Genomic DNA, 18124 nt, shown 5'->3' with positions numbered 1-18124 from the left:
ATAATCCTCGAATTACGACCGGTTCCTTAAGTGACCGTTCAAAGGTTCCTATCTGAGGGAATACAGGTAAAGTGAGTCCTCGATTTACGACAGTTCGTTTTAGTGACCGTTCGAAGTTAGAACTGACCGTTTTTTCACACTTACGCCCGTTGAAGCATCCCCATTTACGACGGTTGCAATGTCCCAAGATCGTAAAATGGGGCAGAATTCGCTTAACGACCGTGTCGCTTAGCAACAGAACTTTTGGGCTCAGTTGCGGATGTAAGTCGAGGACGTACCTGTACTTACGACCCAGATTTGAAATTCCGACAGTGACCACCCCCAACCTCCCTTGCTCGTCATGTGATATCACACTTTGGGGTTTTGGGCAAATTTACGGCCGTTTGCAGCGTCCCTTGGTCACACAGCTGATATTTATGTCGTATTTAACGGAAACCTTTCATTTACTTCCTAGTTTCCCACCAATATATATATATATTGTATTTTGTAATATATATGTATTTTATATTTTGTAATATATATATATTTTTAGAATAGTTTGTAATATATATATATGTGTGTGTGTGTGTGTGTGTGTGTGTGTGTGTGTGTATTATATAGGCTTTTTTCAGGCAGCCAGCAAGCACCCTGCTGCCCATTGGGAGACTAAGATAGATCTATTTCGGACTTATTAGTCCTCATCAGTTAGTCACACCCTCCTCCCATGTATCCTCCCTGTAAAAATCTAGGCCTGAAAAAAGCCTAGAAACTAGTGGATTGCGATTTCCCTGAACTAGGGCTGCATAAAACTCTTGGTTTACGTAGGAAGAACCTGGTTAAAGAGAAATACACATAAAGGCCTACAAAAAGAAAAGAAAACAAATACTGTACCTTTACAGGGAGGATACATGGGATGAGGGTGTGGCTAACTGATGAGGACTAATAAGTCCGAAATAGATCTATCTTAGTCTCTTTAGTCTCCCAATGGGCAGCTAGAGTGCTTGCTGGCTGCCTGAAAAAAAGCCTAGAAACTAATGGATTGTGATTTCACTGAACAAGGGCTGCATAAAAATCTTGGTTTACGTAGGAAGAACCTGGCTAAAGAGAAATACATATATATATATATAGTTTTGGTGTATTCGGGTCTTTTCCTGTGTAAGATTGAGAATATCTTGGCACACACATATATATATGTATGTTTGTGTGTATGTATGTATGTATACATACATACATACATACATACATACATACATACATACATATATATATATATATATATATATATATGCTTTCCTCTCTTATCGTAGGTTTTTTTGTATGTATTTTTCTTCAACCGGGTATTTTCCTACGGAAACCAAGTTTCTTAAATTGCAGCCATAGCTCAGTGAAATCACATCCACTATCCTAGACTTCTTCAGACAGCAAGCAATAGGCAGCAAAATGCATGCTTGCTGTCTGAAGAAGCCTAGGATAGTGGAGGTGATTTCACTGAGCTATGGCTGCAATTTGAGAAACTTGGTTTACGTTGGAAAATACCCGGTTGAAGAAAAATACATACATACATACATACATACATACATACATACATACATACATACATATATGAGATGAGATGAGGGTGTGGCTAACTGATGAGGCCTTATAAGGCTGAAATAGATCTATCTTAGTCTCCCAATGGGCAGCAAAGGGTCTGCTGGCTGCCAGAAAAAGAAAAAAAAAAAGCCCAGAAACTAGTGAATTGTGATTTCACTGAACTAGGGCTGCATAATATCTTGGTTTACGTAGGTAGAACCTGGCTAAAGAGACATACAAATAAAACCTACGAAAAAGAAAGAAAAACATACATACATATACATATACATATACATATACACACACACACATATATATATATATAAAAACCCTGACTAGAAAAGTATTATACATTTGAACTTACGAATTAAAAAGAACAATATATATATATATATATAGATAGATAGATAGATAGATAGATAGATAGATAGATAGATAGATATATATATATATATATATATATATATATATATATATATATATATATATATATATATACACACACACACACACACATATATATGAATGGATTTGCTTAATGATCAGTGATCCACTTAACGACCGCTGCAAGAAAAAAAAACCACCCTGCTCGTAAAACCAGGCACGGTCATGCGGTCATCCAATTAACGACCGGCACAACTTCACGACTGGTAATTCTGAGCTCCGTTACAGTCGTAAGTCGAGGACTACCTAAACTTTGCTGCTTGGGGAACCCCAAAAAAGTCAGGGGGACGAAAAGGGTGGGGTTGTTTCAAGCCAATTTCTTCCCCCCCCCTCACCCCAAGTTATCCCCTTATAAGGGGCGTGCATAAGTGCACCAGCGTGCCTACCGTCCCTGTCCTAATACTCCTTTTTACTTACCCTTTTCAAATGGTATTCAAAGGATGTTTATCCTTTTTACCCGTAATCTTATATATGCTTGACGAATAAACTTTTCCTAAGAGCTTTTCCGAGGGGAAAAAACCCTGGAAATCAGGATCCCATTAACACAACATCTGGCGTGGAAGCGCAGAACCAGATGTGCTGGGGTGTGTGATGCAAAGGAAGTGTGCAAGATTGCAAGCAGAAATATTACTCCCCCCCTTTTTTTTGGGCCTTCCCTGGGATTTGTCTTGCGGGGGGGGGACGGGGGGGAATCCAAGCGACTGCCTGTGCTTAGGGAAGACTCTTCCTCCCTTTCTCCCCATTGCAAAATCGCTGGCTGCAGATGCAATCCCAGGGCGGCACGATGGCAGGGTCCCAATCAATACATTTGAATAGATCCGAGGTCTGCTAGGATATGGTTTAAACCTAACAAGTTGTCCAGGCAATATATGTGTGCTATAACTTTAAATGTATTCTGTAACTTTTAAATGTAATGCTGAGTAATTGTACTGCTGAGTCATTGTCATGACTAATGACTGCTGACTGCAATTATCATAATTGTACTGTTGAGTCATTGCACTGCTGACTTCACTTATCTTAAGTGGATAATTACTAATGTAAACTGTATATAAGAAGGAAGCCCAGCTATAGTCATTGTTGGACCTGCTCTCATCATTGCTTGACTTGCTGCTTGACTGGAACTGTTGATTGGAACTGTTACTGTCATGGGTGAAGACGTGGATGGATCTGCTACCATCGTGATTTGTTACTAGCATGAATTACTGCTGTTTGTCTGGTAAGAACGTATCTGTAACTTCGGACTGATTTGAATGGCTAAAGACTTGGATTGATTAAAAGACTAGGCAATTGTTTTTTACTACAAAGTAAAAGCTTTGTTAAACCAGTTTGTATGTATTGTATTCATTGCTCTCAGTACCGTTTCTCTGTGCACGTACTCTGCTGGTTGGTAACACAACAATATCCTTAAAAAGGTCTTCTAGTCCAACGCCGCTGCTTAAACAGGAGACCCCCCACCCTAGACCGTTTCGGACAAACGGCCGTCCTGTCTCTTCTTCTTCCCCCCCCCACCCCCATTGCTTCCCCCTTGTCTTTTGCTTGTCAGAAGGCTGCCGGGACGCACGCGACCGTCGTAAAAGTGAGTCGGTTCGAGGCATCTGAATTTTTGATCGGGTGACTGCGGGGAATGCTGCCACGGTCGTTAAGTGTGAAAAATGGTCCCGAGTCACCTTTTTTTTTTTTTTCCAGTACGCGTACTCCTTGACTTACAACGGCTCATTTAGCGACCGTTCAAAGTTACTTTGTTTTTAAATTTTGTATTTATGTATTTTTACTGTTTGGCTGTTCACCGCCCTGAGTCCTTTGGGAGTAGGGCGGTATATTAATTAATTAATTAAATAAATAAATAAATAAATAAATTACGACGGTCAATGTGGCAGAGAAAAGCTGCAACATGGGGCAGAACTCACGCTAACGAATTGCGGTCGTAAATCGGGAGCTGCCGGTATATTCCCAGAGTTTCGATGGGTCCTGCCAGCGGACGGTGACCCAAAGGGACCCAGATGCCCCCCCACACAGGGCGAGACCCGCCCCCCCCACCTACCCACTTACCAAATCCGCCTCTCCCTCCATGGGGGTGGAAGGAACGATGACCAGCTCCACGTTCTCTTCCGCCTCTTCGGGGACATTAGGCTGGATATAATCTGGGGGAGGGCAAGAAGAGGGGGGGGGTTAGAGACACCGGACTAAGAATGGGAAGAGCTGAGTTTCAGCCATACACATGGAGGGAATGGGGGCCGTTTCGTTGTTCTTCGGCCGGCCCACCTCGCAGGGGTGTTGTTAGGGGAAGGGCTAAGGAAAGGAAAGGCCAAGAAAGGAGCGGAGGACTAAACAGGGCTGCTCCTTGTTGCCCCGAGGATGCCGCTTCGGACCTTAGGGGCAGTCCCCCCACCCAAGCGTTGCTAACTACAAGGCCCATGATCCCCGGCCAAGCCTGCCCAGGCTGAGGAAGCCTGCCTTAGGATCAAAGTCGAAAGACGGCCCTTAGCAAGAGATAGATTAGATACATAGATTGATGGATGGATGGATAGATTAGATAGAAATAGAGACAGAGACAGAGACAGAGACAGAGACAGAGACAGAGACAGAGATAGGATAGGCTAGGATAGATGGATGGATGGATGGATGGATGGATGGATGGATGGATGGATAGATTAGATAGAGAGAGAGAGATAGGATAGGATAGGATAGGATAGGATAGGATAGGATAGGATAGGATAGGATAGGATAGGTGTAGGTGTAGATGTAGATGTAGATGTAGATGTAGATGTAGATGTAGATGTAGATGTAGATGTAGATGTAGATGTAGATATGGATGGGTGGGTGGGTGGATGGATGATTAGATAGGCAGACAGACAGATAGATTAGATATAGATAGATTAGATAGATGGATGGATGGATGGATGGATAGATAGATTAAATATAGATTAGATAGATGGATAGATAGATAGATAGATATGGATGGATGGACGGACGGATAGATTAAATATAGATTAGATAGATAGATAGATAGATAGATAGATAGATAGATAGATAGATAGATAAGATAGGACAGGACAGGACAGGACAGGACAGATAGACAGATATGGATGGATGGATGAATGGATAGATATAGATAGATTAGATAGAATACATGGATGGATGGATGGATGGATGGATGGATGGATGGATGGATGGATGGACGGATAGATTAAATATAGATTAGATAGATAGATAGATAGATAGATAGATAGATAGATAGATAGATAGATAGATTAGATTAGATAGATAGATAGATAGATAGATAGATAGATAGATAGATAGATAGATGGATGGATTAGATAGATTAGAGATAGATAGGATAGGATAGGATAGGATAGGATAGGATAGGATAGGATAGGATAGGATAGGATAGGATAGGATAGGATAGGATGGATAGATAGATAGATAGATATCCATCTATCTGATATAGAATAATTTCATTATCTCTTTGAATGTACACTAACTGGCATACATTAAAATGAAATTTCGTTGCATGCAGCTCTCAAACTTTGACCACCTCTTTGAGCCTCTACCATCCCAAAGCCATCAAGGTGCCACCTCCTCCTGGCCACACGCCACGTTCACAAACCACATTTGCCCTCAGTTCAGAAACAAGCCGGCTTCCCCACGAGGGATCCTGGCAACTTTTACTAGCTGCAAGTCTTGCCCTCCCCTCCCTCCGATGGCCGGGGGGTTGCTTCAGATGCAGGGAATGGATGGGGTGGGCCTCAAAGGTGCATCTTCTCACCCACTCCCTGGCTTGGTCTAGTGGTTAAGGCACCAGGCTAGAAAGCGGGAGACTGTGAGTTCTAGTTCTGCCTTAGCGATGAAACTGGGTGGCTGACTTTGGGCCTATCACCAGGAGATGGTGAGTTCTAGTCCCGCCTTAGGTATGAAATCTGACTGAGTGACTTTGGGCCTATCACCAGGAGACGGTGAGTTCTAGTCCCACCTTAGGTATGAAATCTGACTGAGTGACTTTGGGCCTATCACCAGGAGACGGTGAGTTCTAGTCCCACCTTAGGTATGAAATCTGACTGAGTGACTTTGGGCCTATCACCAGGAGACGGTGAGTTCTAGTCCCACCTTAGGTATGAAATCTGACTGAGTGACTTTGGGCCTATCACCAGGAGACGGTGAGTTCTAGTCCCACCTTAGGTATGAAATCTGACTGAGTGACTTTGGGCCTATCACCAGGAGACGATGAGTTCTAGTCCCGCATTAGGCCTAAGAGCCAAATGGGTGACTTTGGGTCTGTCACTAGGAGACAGTGAGTTCTAGTCGTGCATTAGGTCTAAGAGCCAGCTGGGTGACTTTGGGCCTATCACCAGGAGACGGTGAGTTCTAGTCCCGCATTAGGCCTAAGAGCCAGGTGAGTGACTTTGGGCCTATCACCAGGAGATGGTGAGTTCTAGTCCCGCATTAGGCCTAAGAGCCAGGTGGCTGACTTTGGGCCTATCACCAGGAGACAGTGAGTTCTAGTCCCGCCTTACGTATGAAATCTGACTGGATGACTTTGGGCCTACCACCAGGAGACGGTGAGTTCTAGTCCCGCATTAGGCCTAAGAGCCAGGTGGGTGACTTTGGGCCTACCACCAGGAGACGGTGAGTTCTAGTCCCGCATTAGGCCTAAGAGCCAGGTGGGTGACTTTGGGCCTATCACCAGGAAACAGTGAGTTCTAGTCCCGCATTAGGCCTAAGAGCCAGGTGGGTGACTTTGGGCCTACCACCAGGAGACGGTGAGTTCTAGTCCCGCATTAGGCCTAAGAGCCAGGTGGGTGACTTTGGGCCTACCACCAGGAGACGGTGAGTTCTAGTCCCGCATTAGGCCTAAGAGCCAGGTGGCTGACTTTGGGCCTATCACCAGGAGACGGTGAGTTCTAGTCCCACCTTAAGCCTAAGAGCCAGGTGGGTGACTTTGGGCCTATCACCAGGAGACGGTGAGTTCTAGTCCCGCATTAGGCCTAAGAGCCAGGTGGGTGACTTTGGGCCTATCACCAGGAGACGGTGAGTTCTAGTCCCGCCTTAGGCCTAAGAGCCAGGTGGGTGACTTTGGGCCTATCACCAGGAGACGGTGAGCTCTAGTCCCGCCTTAGGTATGAAATCTGACTCGGTGACTTTGGGCCTATCACCAGGAGACTGGGAGATCTAGTCCCACTTTAGGCATGAACGTTGGCTGGGTGACACTGGGTCAGTCTCTCTTTCTCAGCCCATCCCACCTCACAGGGTTGTTGTTATGATGAAAACAGGAGGAGTGATATTAGTTATGCTCACTGCCTATAAAGTAATAAAGGCAGGACAAAAATCTAACGAAACAGATAAAATGAATAAATAAAAAGCGATTTGCAAAATTCTGTTAGGGTGGTTTTTTTTTCATCAAGGCGTCACGAACCAGGGTGAGGACGGACCCTTCCTGGCCTATTCCCCACCACCACCATCACACACACACACAAAGAGAGGCCCCCCAATTATCTTCCTTTCATTTATTCTCGTGGAATTTGGAGAGAGAGGGAGAGACAGAGAGACAGAGGGAGAGGGAGGCGAGGGAGAGACAGAGTGGGAGACAGAGACAGAGAGACAGACAGAGAGAGACAGAGAGAGAGAGAGAGAGAGAGAGATGGAGAGGGAAAGACAGAGACAGAGAGGGAGAGGGAGACAGAGCGAGACAGAGAGACAGACAGAGAGAGACAGAGGGAGAGAGGAAGACAGAGGGAGACAGAGAGACAGAGGGAGAGGGAGAGGGAGAGGGAGAAGGTGAGGAAGAGACAGAGCATGAGATAGAGACAGAGAGAGAGAGAGAGAGAGACAGAGAGAGAGACAGGGAGAGGGAGAGGGAAAGACAGAGACAGAGAGGGAGACAGAGCGAAACAGGGAGACAGACAGAGAGAGACAGAGGAAGACAGAGGGAGACAGAGAGACAGAGGGAGAGGGAGAGGGAGAGGGAGAAGGTGAGGAAGAGACAGAGCGTGAGATAGAGACAGAGAGAGAGAGAGACAGAGACAGAGAGAGAGAGAGAGACAGAGAGACAGACAGAGAGAGAGAGAGAGAGGGATGGAGAGGGAAAGACAGAGACAGAGAGGGAGAGGGAGACAGAGCGAGACAGAGAGACAGACAGAGAGAGACAGAGGGAGAGAGGAAGACAGAGGGAGACAGAGAGACAGAGGGAGTGGGAGAGGGAGAGGGAGAAGGTGAGGAAGAGACAGAGCATGAGATAGAGACAGAGAGAGAGAGAGAGACAGAGAGAGAGACAGGGAGAGGGAGAGGGAAAGACAGAGACAGAGAGGGAGACAGAGCGAAACAGGGAGACAGACAGAGAGAGACAGAGGGAGAGAGGAAGACAGAGGGAGACAGAGAGACAGAGGGAGAGGGAGAGGGAGAGGGAGAAGGTGAGGAAGAGACAGAGCGTGAGATAGAGACAGAGAGAGAGAGAGACAGAGACAGAGAGAGAGAGAGAGACAGAGAGACAGACAGAGAGAGAGAGAGAGAGGGATGGAGAGGGAAAGACAGAGACAGAGAGGGAGAGGGAGACAGAGCGAGACAGAGAGACAGACAGAGAGAGACAGAGGGAGAGAGGAAGACAGAGGGAGACAGAGAGACAGAGGGAGAGGGAGAGGGAGAGGGAGAAGGTGAGGAAGAGACAGAGCATGAGATAGAGACAGAGAGAGAGAGAGAGACAGAGACAGAGAGAGAGAGAGACAGAGAGACAGAGAGACAGACAGAGAGAGAGAGAGAGAGGGAGAGCCAGAAACAGAGACAGAGAGGGAGAGGGAGACAGAGAGACAGACAGAGACAGAGACAGAGAGAGAGAGACAAAGAGAGAGACAGAGAGCAACAGAGAGAGAGGGAGAGAGGAAGACAGAGGGAAACAGAGAGAGACAGAGCGAGAGACAGAGACAGAGACAGAGAGGGAGACAGAGTGAGACAGTGTGAGAGACAGAGAGAGAGACAGAGAGCGACAGAGGGAGAGGGAGAGAGGAAGACAGAGGGAGACAGAGAGAGAGAGAGAGAGAGAGAGAGAAACACAGACAGAAAGAGAGAGAGAGAGAGAGAGACGGAGAGAGGGAGAGAGAGAGAGAGCGTACAACTGTTCCAGAGAACATTTGGCATTGTCAAACTAAATTACAATTCATTTCCCCATGAACCTCTTTTTGTGTCAGACGTCGTCATGAGCTACGAAGGTTTAACGCTGATTGAAAACGGCACTTTTCAGAGGAGCTGATCTCCCCCCCCCACTCACACATACACCCCCGTATAGATTCTTCACCCGGAGCAGAGAAGGGTCTCCAGGAGCAAAAATTGAGGGGTGGGAGGAGAGACAGAGGCCACCAAAATATTTTAATGCTGCAGGCAGGACAAAAAAAAATATATCTATTTTACAGACTCTCACCCGGCAGGGCAGAACCCCGGTCTGGAAAGGAGGTTTTCGGGGTAGCCCACTCCCCACCCCATCCCCCCGAGGACCCTCTCCGACTCTCCCACCGCAATGGCATCGCCAGGTCTGCTGCCAAAGCTGGGGAGCCAGGGAGCGAGCCCACCGTGGGGAGGCTTGGCACCCAGCGAGGATGACGGGCAAAATTCCCACTGGGATTATGGCATCAACCCGAAGGGACCGGGAGGTGGGGACACAGATGAGGAAAGACCGGTGGGGGTCCTTCTGCGACTGGCACAACCTCTGGGAAGTTTGGGGGTGACCTGGAGAAAGCAGAAGTGGTGGGGTAGAATTAGGATAGGATAGGATAATGGAATGAAGAAGAGAAGAGAAGGGAAGGGAAGGGAAGGGAAGGGAAGGGAAGGGAAGGGAAGGGAAGGGAAGGGAAGGGAAGGGAAGGGAAGAGAATAACGGAATGAAGAAGAGAAGAGAGAAGAGAATAATGGAATGAAGAACAGACTAGAATAGGAGAGGAGAGAAGAGAAGAGAAGAATGGAATGAAGACTAGAAGAGAGGAGAGGAGAGGAGAGGAGAGGAGAGAAGAGAAGAGAAGAGAAGAGAAGAGAAGAGAAGAGAAGAGAAGAGAAGAGAAGAGAAGAACGGAATGAAGAAGAGAAGAGAGAAGAGAATAATGGAATGAAGAACAGACTAGAATAGGAGAGGAGAGAAGAGAAGAGAAGAATGGAATGAAGACTAGAAGAGAGGAGAGGAGAGGAGAGGAGAGAAGAGAAGAGAAGAGAAGAGAAGAGAAGAGAAGAGAAGAGAAGAGAAGAGAAGAGAAGAACGGAATGAAGAAGAGAAGAGAGAAGAGAATAATGGAATGAAGAACAGAATAGAATAGGAGAGGAGAGAAGAGAAGAGAAGAATGGAATGAAGACTAGAAGAGAAGAGAGGAGAGGAGAGGAGAGGAGAGGAGAGGAGAGGAGAGGAGAGAAGAGAAGAGAAGAGAAGAGAAGAGAAGAATGGAATGAAGAATAGAATAGAATTGGAACGGAACAGCACAGAATTCAGAATTCAAATTCGAATTCGAATAGATCTGGAAGAGAATTTTGGAGGTCTTCCAGTCCAACCCCCTGCTCAATCCTAGACCAGTGATAGCTAACCTTTTTGCTGCCATGTGCAAAAAGTGGGAGGGGAGTGTGGGGGGGTTGCACCCATAATTCAGTGCACCCCGCCCCCTGCGCATGCACGCGTGACACCCCTGCGTTCCCCCCGTTTTTGGCACGTGATGGCGTGGTGGACCCAATAGGCCCGTTTTTCGCCCTCCCCAGACTCCAGAGGCTTTCTTGGCGCCTGGGGAGGGTGAAAACAGCCTTCCCCATCCCCCTGGAGGCCCTCCGGAGGCCGGAAACAGCCCGTTTGCTGACTTCCGGTGGGACTGGAAAACCCGTTCTTCACTCTCCCCATTCTCCAGAGCCTTTCTAGGAGCCTGGGGAGGGCGAAAACGGCCTTCCCAAACGCCCCCGGAAGCCCTCTGGAGGCCGGAAATAGCCTGTTTCCCGACTTCCGGTGGGTCCGGAAGGCCCAAAAATCAGCTGAGTTAGGGCAACTCTCGTGTGCCCACTGATATGGCTCCACGTGCCACCTATGCCACAGGTTCGCCATCACGGTCCTAGACCATTTCAGACGTGTGTGTGTGTGTTGCACTTGCTTTGTAGGGAAGCCAGGCTGGAGATGAGCACAGGAGAAACGGGGGGACGGACGACGGGACCCTCACGCTCCATGCACACGCACACCTGAGGGCGCTACAGGTATTCCTCAACTTCGTTTCGTGGCCGCTCAAAGTTACAACCGGCACTGAACAAAGCGGTCTGTGACCGTTTTTCACCCTGAACGACCGTGCGGTCCCGTGATCAGGCCCTTGGCAACGGACTCGCGGGTACGACGGTTTGGCGGTGTCCCGGAGGTCCCGTGATTTTCCTTTGGCGAACCTTCTGACGAGCGAAGCCGACGGGGAGGCCCGGATTCACTTAATGACTGTGTTCCTCGCTTGCCCACTCCAAGTGGCCTCTGACACCTTCCCCCTGCTCCCCAAGACGAAACCCCCTAACTCTCCCGAATGGGGCAAATGTGGAAACTGTCATCCGAATCGGCCGCCGCGTTTCTGCAGCAGAACCGAAGCTACCGTGCCATGTGAGCAGAAGAGGCTCAGCTGCGGACGGGGCTGCTTGGGGTGGGTGGGGAGGGGAGAAGGGTGGGAGGGTGCCAGCAGTGGTGCGATCCTGCCGGTTTAATAACCGGTTCGGTGATCACGCGCTGATCGTCGGAGCTAGCGGATCGCTCAAACCGGTCCAAACCGGTTGAATCCCACCCCTGTGTCGCAGGCGATGCTGCCTGCTAACCAGCTGGGAGCTCTCTCTTTCTCTCTCTCTCTCTCCACCTCGTTCAGCTCTTTCATCCGCGCACCCCTCTCCTCCGTAATCATGACCCTGGCACCTGTCGCATGATGCAACACACACGCACACACAAGCACACCCGTGGCTTCAGCTCCCCGCCGTGCACCAGGACTCCGTTTCCCAGATTCAGAGGGCAACGTGGGTTCCCCCCACCTGTAGCAAAGACAGATGGCAACAGGGTTGGGGATTGGGCGATGCCAGGATTCAGAGCTGGCGCAAGTTCCTTGCAGGGGCACGGTTGCAAATCCTGGCCAGTTACTGTGGAAACGCGCAGGTAAGGCGAATGTGATGCACACGTGTTTCCTGGACCCCCCCCCTGTGTATAAAGAGGAGGGGGCTCTCTAAGGAAAGACACCCTCCCCAGTGCCGATTCTCGTCTCTTCCAAGAGGGGAAGGTGGGGGGAAAGGAAAGACGTCTTTCGAAGCTGACCTGCGTCACCCCATTAATTTCCAACAGATGCCGTCTCCTTTTTCTTAATTTTACTTGCTTTTTTTCACCCAGAGGACGCCATCAAAACGATGCGGCTAATTAAACAGGAAGCTGCATCTGTCAGCTTCCTCCACATCTGTTCGCAGGAGACGCCCCAGATCCACACGAGGGGAGGGGGGGCTTCTGCCCGTCCCCGGGGGCGCACGCATGGACCTAAAGGCGTACACCTGTGTCGTGTTACTCCAGGTAGATCCTGGACTTAACAACCATTCGTTTCGTGATTGTTAAGGGCGAGAACCGGTCGCAAGTCACGCGTTCAATGCCGCCGTAACTTGAGGGAACGGTCCCTGAACGAACGGTTCATCAGAACGACTGCGGGTCAGGGACTACGATTTTTACAACGGCGAAAAAAGGAAGGTTCTACATTTAGGCAAGAAAATGTAAATGTATATATACAGATTAGGTGAAACAGCTCAATAGTAGTGACTGCGAGAGGGATCTTGGAGTCCTAGTAGACAGCCAATTAAATATGAGCCAGGCGTGTGCGGCAGCTGCCTAAAAGGCCAACACAATCCTAGGCTGTATTAATAGAGGGATAGAATCAAGAATTAACACGTGAAGTGTAAATACCACTTTATAAAGCCTTGGTAAGACCCCAAAATTCCGCAGTCCGCCTGGGTTTTTTTTTTCCTCCTATCCCCTAAAGTGGAGAGATTGCAGAAGAAGGGATTAGAAGAGAGTAAGCGAACCACAATGGGGATACATATCACGTGAAGTGTTAATACCACTTTATAAAGCCTTGGTAAGACCCCAAAATTCTCCAGTCAGCCTGGGTTTTTTTTCCCTCCTACTCCCTAAAGTGGAGAAATTGCAGAAGAAGGGATTAGAAGAGAGTAAACGAACCACAATGGGGATACATATCACGTGAAATGTTAATAGCACTTTATAAGGCCTTGGTAAGACCACATCTGGAAGACTGCATCCAGTTTTGGTCGCCACGATGTAAAAAAGATGTTGAGACTCGGGAAAGAGTGCAGAGAAGAGCAACAAAGGTGATTAGGGGACTGGAGGCTAAAACATATAAAGAACAGTTTCAGGAATTGGCTACGTTTAGTTTAATGAAAAGAAGGAATAGGGGCAGAAGGCAGGATAAGAAGCAAAGGATGGAAACTCATCAGGGAGAGAAGCAACCTGGAATGAAGGAGAAACTTCCTAACGTTGGGGACAATTAACCAGGGGAACAGCTTGCCACCAGAAGTTGTGGGTGCTTCATCACTGGAGGCTTTTAAGAAGAGACTAGATAGCCATTTGCTATCCAGAATGGTATAGAGCAGTGATGGCTAACCTTTTTGCTGTCATGTGCCAAAAGCGTGGGGGAGCGTGGGGGGGGGGGTTGCGCCCATGCGTGCCCACCCCCATAATTCAGTTTGTCCCGCCCCCTCCCCACGCATGCGCGCGCGACACCCCTGCACGCCCCCCGCTTTTGGTACACGATGGCATGGTGGGCCCAGTAGGCCCGTTTTTCGCCCTCCTCAGACTCCAGAGCTTTTCTAGGAGCCTGGGGAGGGCAAAAACAGCCTTCCCCATCCCCCCGGAGGCCGGAAATGGCCCGTTTGCTGACTTCCGATGGGTCTGGAAGGCCCGTTCTTCACTGTCCCCAGGCTCCAGAGCTTTTCTAGGAGCCTGGGGAGGGCAAAAACAGCCTTCCCTACACACACACACCCCGGAGGCCCTCTGGAGGCCGGAAATAGCCTGTTTCCCGACTTCCGGTGGGCCCAGAAGGCCCAAAAATCAGCTGAGCTAGGGCAACGCTCACATGCCCGCCGATATGGCTCCACGTTCGTCATCACGGGTATAGCTCTATTCTGATTGCAATTCACCCAGGTTATGCAATTACCCAATTCATCAACGACTGACGGAGTAGTCAGGTCATTCTTCTGTCCGGATAACGATATCGCCCGTGAGGCGCGTTTCCCTTTCTTCTCTGCAACCGTGCCACGTCGTCGAGCGGACATCTTTTAGCACAGGATTCTGCAAGACAACATCCGTGTTGCAATGAAGGTAAGGAATGAAGTTCAAGCAAAGAAAAGTAGCAGAAAGCAAAACGGAGCCTCAGCTCTCTGCTCTTCGGCTCCCTAAAATGTTGGATTTCTTTTTTTTTTTTTTAAAAACATATTTATTTCTCCTTTGTAAAAATTCATCCCACGTTACAAATGTTGATTACAAATGTAATGTTTGTTACCCGTATTTTCCGGTGTATAAGACGACTGGGCGTATAAGACAACCCCCAACTTTTCCTGTTAAAATATAGGGTTTGGGCTATACTCGCCGTATAAGACCACCCCTCTTCCAACGCACACCAAATAAAAATTAAAAAACATCAACTGGCTCACCCACAATGTAAAAGCAGCTGTGCTTAGACCCAAAATGGCCCCTGCAACAAGCAGGAACCTCCCACAGCCAGAAAAAGCCCCCAAAAAACAACTTTCACACTTTACACACACATACAGCTTTGTGAGATTTTGTGTGTTTGTGTGGTTAGAGTGAAACACTACAGAAACACACTAAATCTCAGAAAGCTGCACAAATATTATTTTATTTTATTTTATTTTTATATGAAAGCAAAATTTAAAACTTCCTAAACTTTAAATGGCTAGGTCTAAAAAAGAACAATAAAAAAAAACCCCAATTAACTTTTTTTTTTTTAAAGCTCCCAAAGGGGAAAAAAACTTACCCAATAGAACAGGGGTCTCCAACCTTGGCAACTTTTAAGACTTGTAGACTTCAACTCCCAGAATTCCTCAGCCAGCTTTGCTTTGCTGGCTGAGGAATTCTGGGAGTTGAAGTCCACAACTCCCTGCCTGCTTGATTGCAGGCAGGGAGTGGCTTGCTGATGGAATGGATTCAGGCAAGCGAAGCAAGGCAAGCGTTGCGACTTGCAGCTAAGGTAAGCAAGCTGGAGGGGGAAAACTTTTTTCCTTTTACATGGCTCTGGCGATCCAAGCTGAGTTGCCTGATTAGCTTTCGGGCTGGTCTGCCTGGTTACAGGAGAACGACACCTGGCGTATAAGACGACCCCCGACTTTTGAGAAGATTTTCATGTGTTAAAAAGTCATTTTATACGCCGGAAAATACGGTAATCCTCTCTTTTGGGCTGTTGTGAACTCGGCTGTCCGATGGGAGGCATAGAAACTTAGGAAATAAGAAACAATGAAATTTTCCCTTTCTCTTCGACAGCATCGGCTGGGCCCTAGTATGATCTGAAGTCAGCCGGGATTCGAATCACCCCGAATCGGCGCCCAAGCAGGGCTTCCCACTTTAGATGAAGCCACCATTTTCTTCAAATCATGGTTGACTATGAATAATTCCTTTATCTAAGTCTGCAATCTTCAACACTCAAAGAGCCATTTGGACCCGTTTCCCACAGAAAAGAAAACACCGGGAGTCACAAAACCTGGGTGGGCGTGGCCAACTCGACGTCAGTCACTTCCAGCAGTCACATGACACCCCCCCCTTAGCTACGCCTACCCAGCAGGTCATTAGGGCAGAGAACCGGTTGTTAGAAAACACCGGGAACCACAAAACCCCTTTGATATCTCTCTCTCTCTCCTCTCTCTCCTCCCTCTCTCTCTCCTCCCTCTCTCTCTCTCTATCTATATATCTCTGTCTCTGTCCCGGCCACTTCTCCATCCCCTGCCATCGCCCTTACCTTCTCAGGCCAGGCGAGGAGGGACTGGTAGGGGAGGGCGAGGGACGGGGACAGCTAGCGGTAGGCTTACCGGACAGGGAGCCACAGCAGAGGGCTCACAGAGCCGCATGGGGCTCCGGAGCCGCAGGTTGCTGACACCTCTGATTTAAGTTGATACTGATGGTTGGCAAACCCTAATGCAGTGTTTTTCAACCTTGGCCCCTTTAAGACGGGTGGACTTCAACTCCCAGAATTCCCCAGCCAGCGTTGCTGGCTGGGGAATTCTGGGAGTTGAAGTCCACCCGTCTTAAAGGGGCCAAGGTTGAAAAACACTGCCCTAATGGGCAGTCACATCCAAGATGAACCATATCTTGACTTAGCTAGTGTGCAAAGCCACACACACACACACCCCTGTTGAATTCACAACTAATTGTGGGGAAGGGAGGGACTCCCACCTCCTTCATCCCTCACTCCTCTGCCATGGTTCCCCCCCCCCACCCCCACCAATGACCCCCACCATCATTCCCAATGATCTTCCCATCATCCCCAACCCCGAGACCTTTGGCCCCATCTTTTCCGTGACCCACACAACAGAGCCCCTTGCAGAAGGGGGGGGGGCAGCAGAAGCCCTGGAGACTACATTTCCCAGCAATCCCAGCCACCAGTCAGGGTTGCAGGGAATTGTGGGAGCTGAAGTCCCAGCATCTCAGGTGGCTCTCACCACTACTCTACCCGTCCTTTGGGTTTCCCAGCAGCCTCTGCTCCCCCCTTCCGCCCCTCCCTGCTTGAGCCCCCTCCCCACCTCCTCCTGCCCCCCTCGCCCCTTTTTTTGCAAATGCGCACCCCCCCTCCTCCTTCTCCACGTCCCAACTTCGCACCTGTCCCCCCTTCCAAAGCAGGTTGGTCTCTTCCAGGTCTCCGCCCCTTCATCCGTGTTTCCAAGGCAACGGATCAACGGTAAAGGCTTCGGGGGCGGAGCTCCGCGTGGCAACCGTTGCTGCGGGGAGGGGCGGAGCCTCGGCTGCCTCAAGCAAGGCGGTGGGCGGGCATCAGTTCTCATGAGTGACAGGCAAAGGAGGCTGAGGGAAGCGGTTGAGGGCGTGACAGGGAGGAACAATAGTTCGCGCGCAAATCACCAAGGGCGGGGCGGGTGGGAAAAAAACAACGTGCGGCGGTTGGTGGGAAAGAAGAGGCGGGGAAATCTACGTCAGCTGTCAATCATTATACAGTACAAACCCGAGGCGGTAGCGAGAGGAGGGGGTGGAGAGGAGGCGGGAGCCGGCCTGTCAATCACATCCTGTGGTTCATCTAATTGGATAATATGAATCGGGGAAAAAGAAAAACTAGGCCTGCCATAGTTAGAGGGCGTCAAAGAACAAGATGGTGGTGTCTCCTTGCTGCCCCCTAGTGGTCAACTGGAGATTTTCAATTCAGAATTCATTAACCCCCTCCAAACTAATATAACACCTCATAATTGAAAAGAAAAGCCAAATTTAAAAAAAAAATCAAATTTAGGGAGGGAAAAAAGAAATAGTAATTGGGAATATACCAATCATGGAGAAGAAATATTAATTTTAACAAATTCTAAATTTTAATAAATTCTAAGAAATGTTAATTTGATTACATCTTAATTTTCAGTACGTTTTATATTTTAATCAATTTTAATTTTAAAAAACACATTTTAACAAAATCTAAAAAGGAAAATTCAGAGTTTCATCGCCAAATTTTGTTCAGGTGGTACAATACATGCCTAGGGAAACTGTAACCCCCCCCAAAATGCCATTAATTTTAGAATTCTTCTTCTTCTTATTATTATTATTATCATCATCATCATCATAAACCATTAGCACCAGTCAATCATATTTGTGATGCATTTTTGAATGTTCGGTTGACTGAGTTTCATGTTTAATGAATAAAGTAAATAATAATAATAATAATAATAACAACAACAACAACAACAACAACAATAACAATAACCAGTCAATGGTATTTGTGATGCATTTTTGAAAGTTCAGTTGACTGAGTTTCATATTTAATGAATAAAGATAATAATAATAATAATAATAATAATAATAATAATAATATCGTCCTCCGACGATACCTTAACAGTTCCTAGGTCCTTGGTTAGGACTCGAGCTGCTGAGCTATTAACCAGCCTCAAATGCTGT

The 18124-nt window shown here is 47.8% G+C and overlaps 1 protein-coding gene across 1 annotated transcript in view; it reads right to left on the bottom strand.

Annotated features, from left to right (window-relative positions):
• DNAH2 (dynein axonemal heavy chain 2) overlaps nucleotides 1–16996 on the bottom strand; it is a 162387-nt gene extending 145391 nt beyond the window's left edge. The window contains exons 1-3 of the mRNA XM_087891622.1: nucleotides 16835–16996; nucleotides 14166–14299; nucleotides 4045–4136 (exon numbers count right to left, since the gene is read on the bottom strand). Coding sequence (XP_087747748.1) covers nucleotides 4045–4136; nucleotides 14166–14283 — 210 coding nt within the window. The 5' untranslated portion in view covers nucleotides 14284–14299; nucleotides 16835–16996. The remainder of the gene's footprint in view (nucleotides 1–4044; nucleotides 4137–14165; nucleotides 14300–16834) is intronic.
• Nucleotides 16997–18124: the final 1128 nt, after the last annotated feature.

Source organism: Pantherophis guttatus, chromosome 4 (genome assembly GCF_059756535.1).
Source record: "Pantherophis guttatus breed Tessera chromosome 4, ASM5975653v1, whole genome shotgun sequence".
NCBI classification, from domain to species: domain Eukaryota; kingdom Metazoa; phylum Chordata; class Lepidosauria; order Squamata; family Colubridae; genus Pantherophis; species Pantherophis guttatus.
Note: the sequence above shows the minus strand (reverse complement) of the source record. Positions and strands in the feature narration are given on the sequence as shown.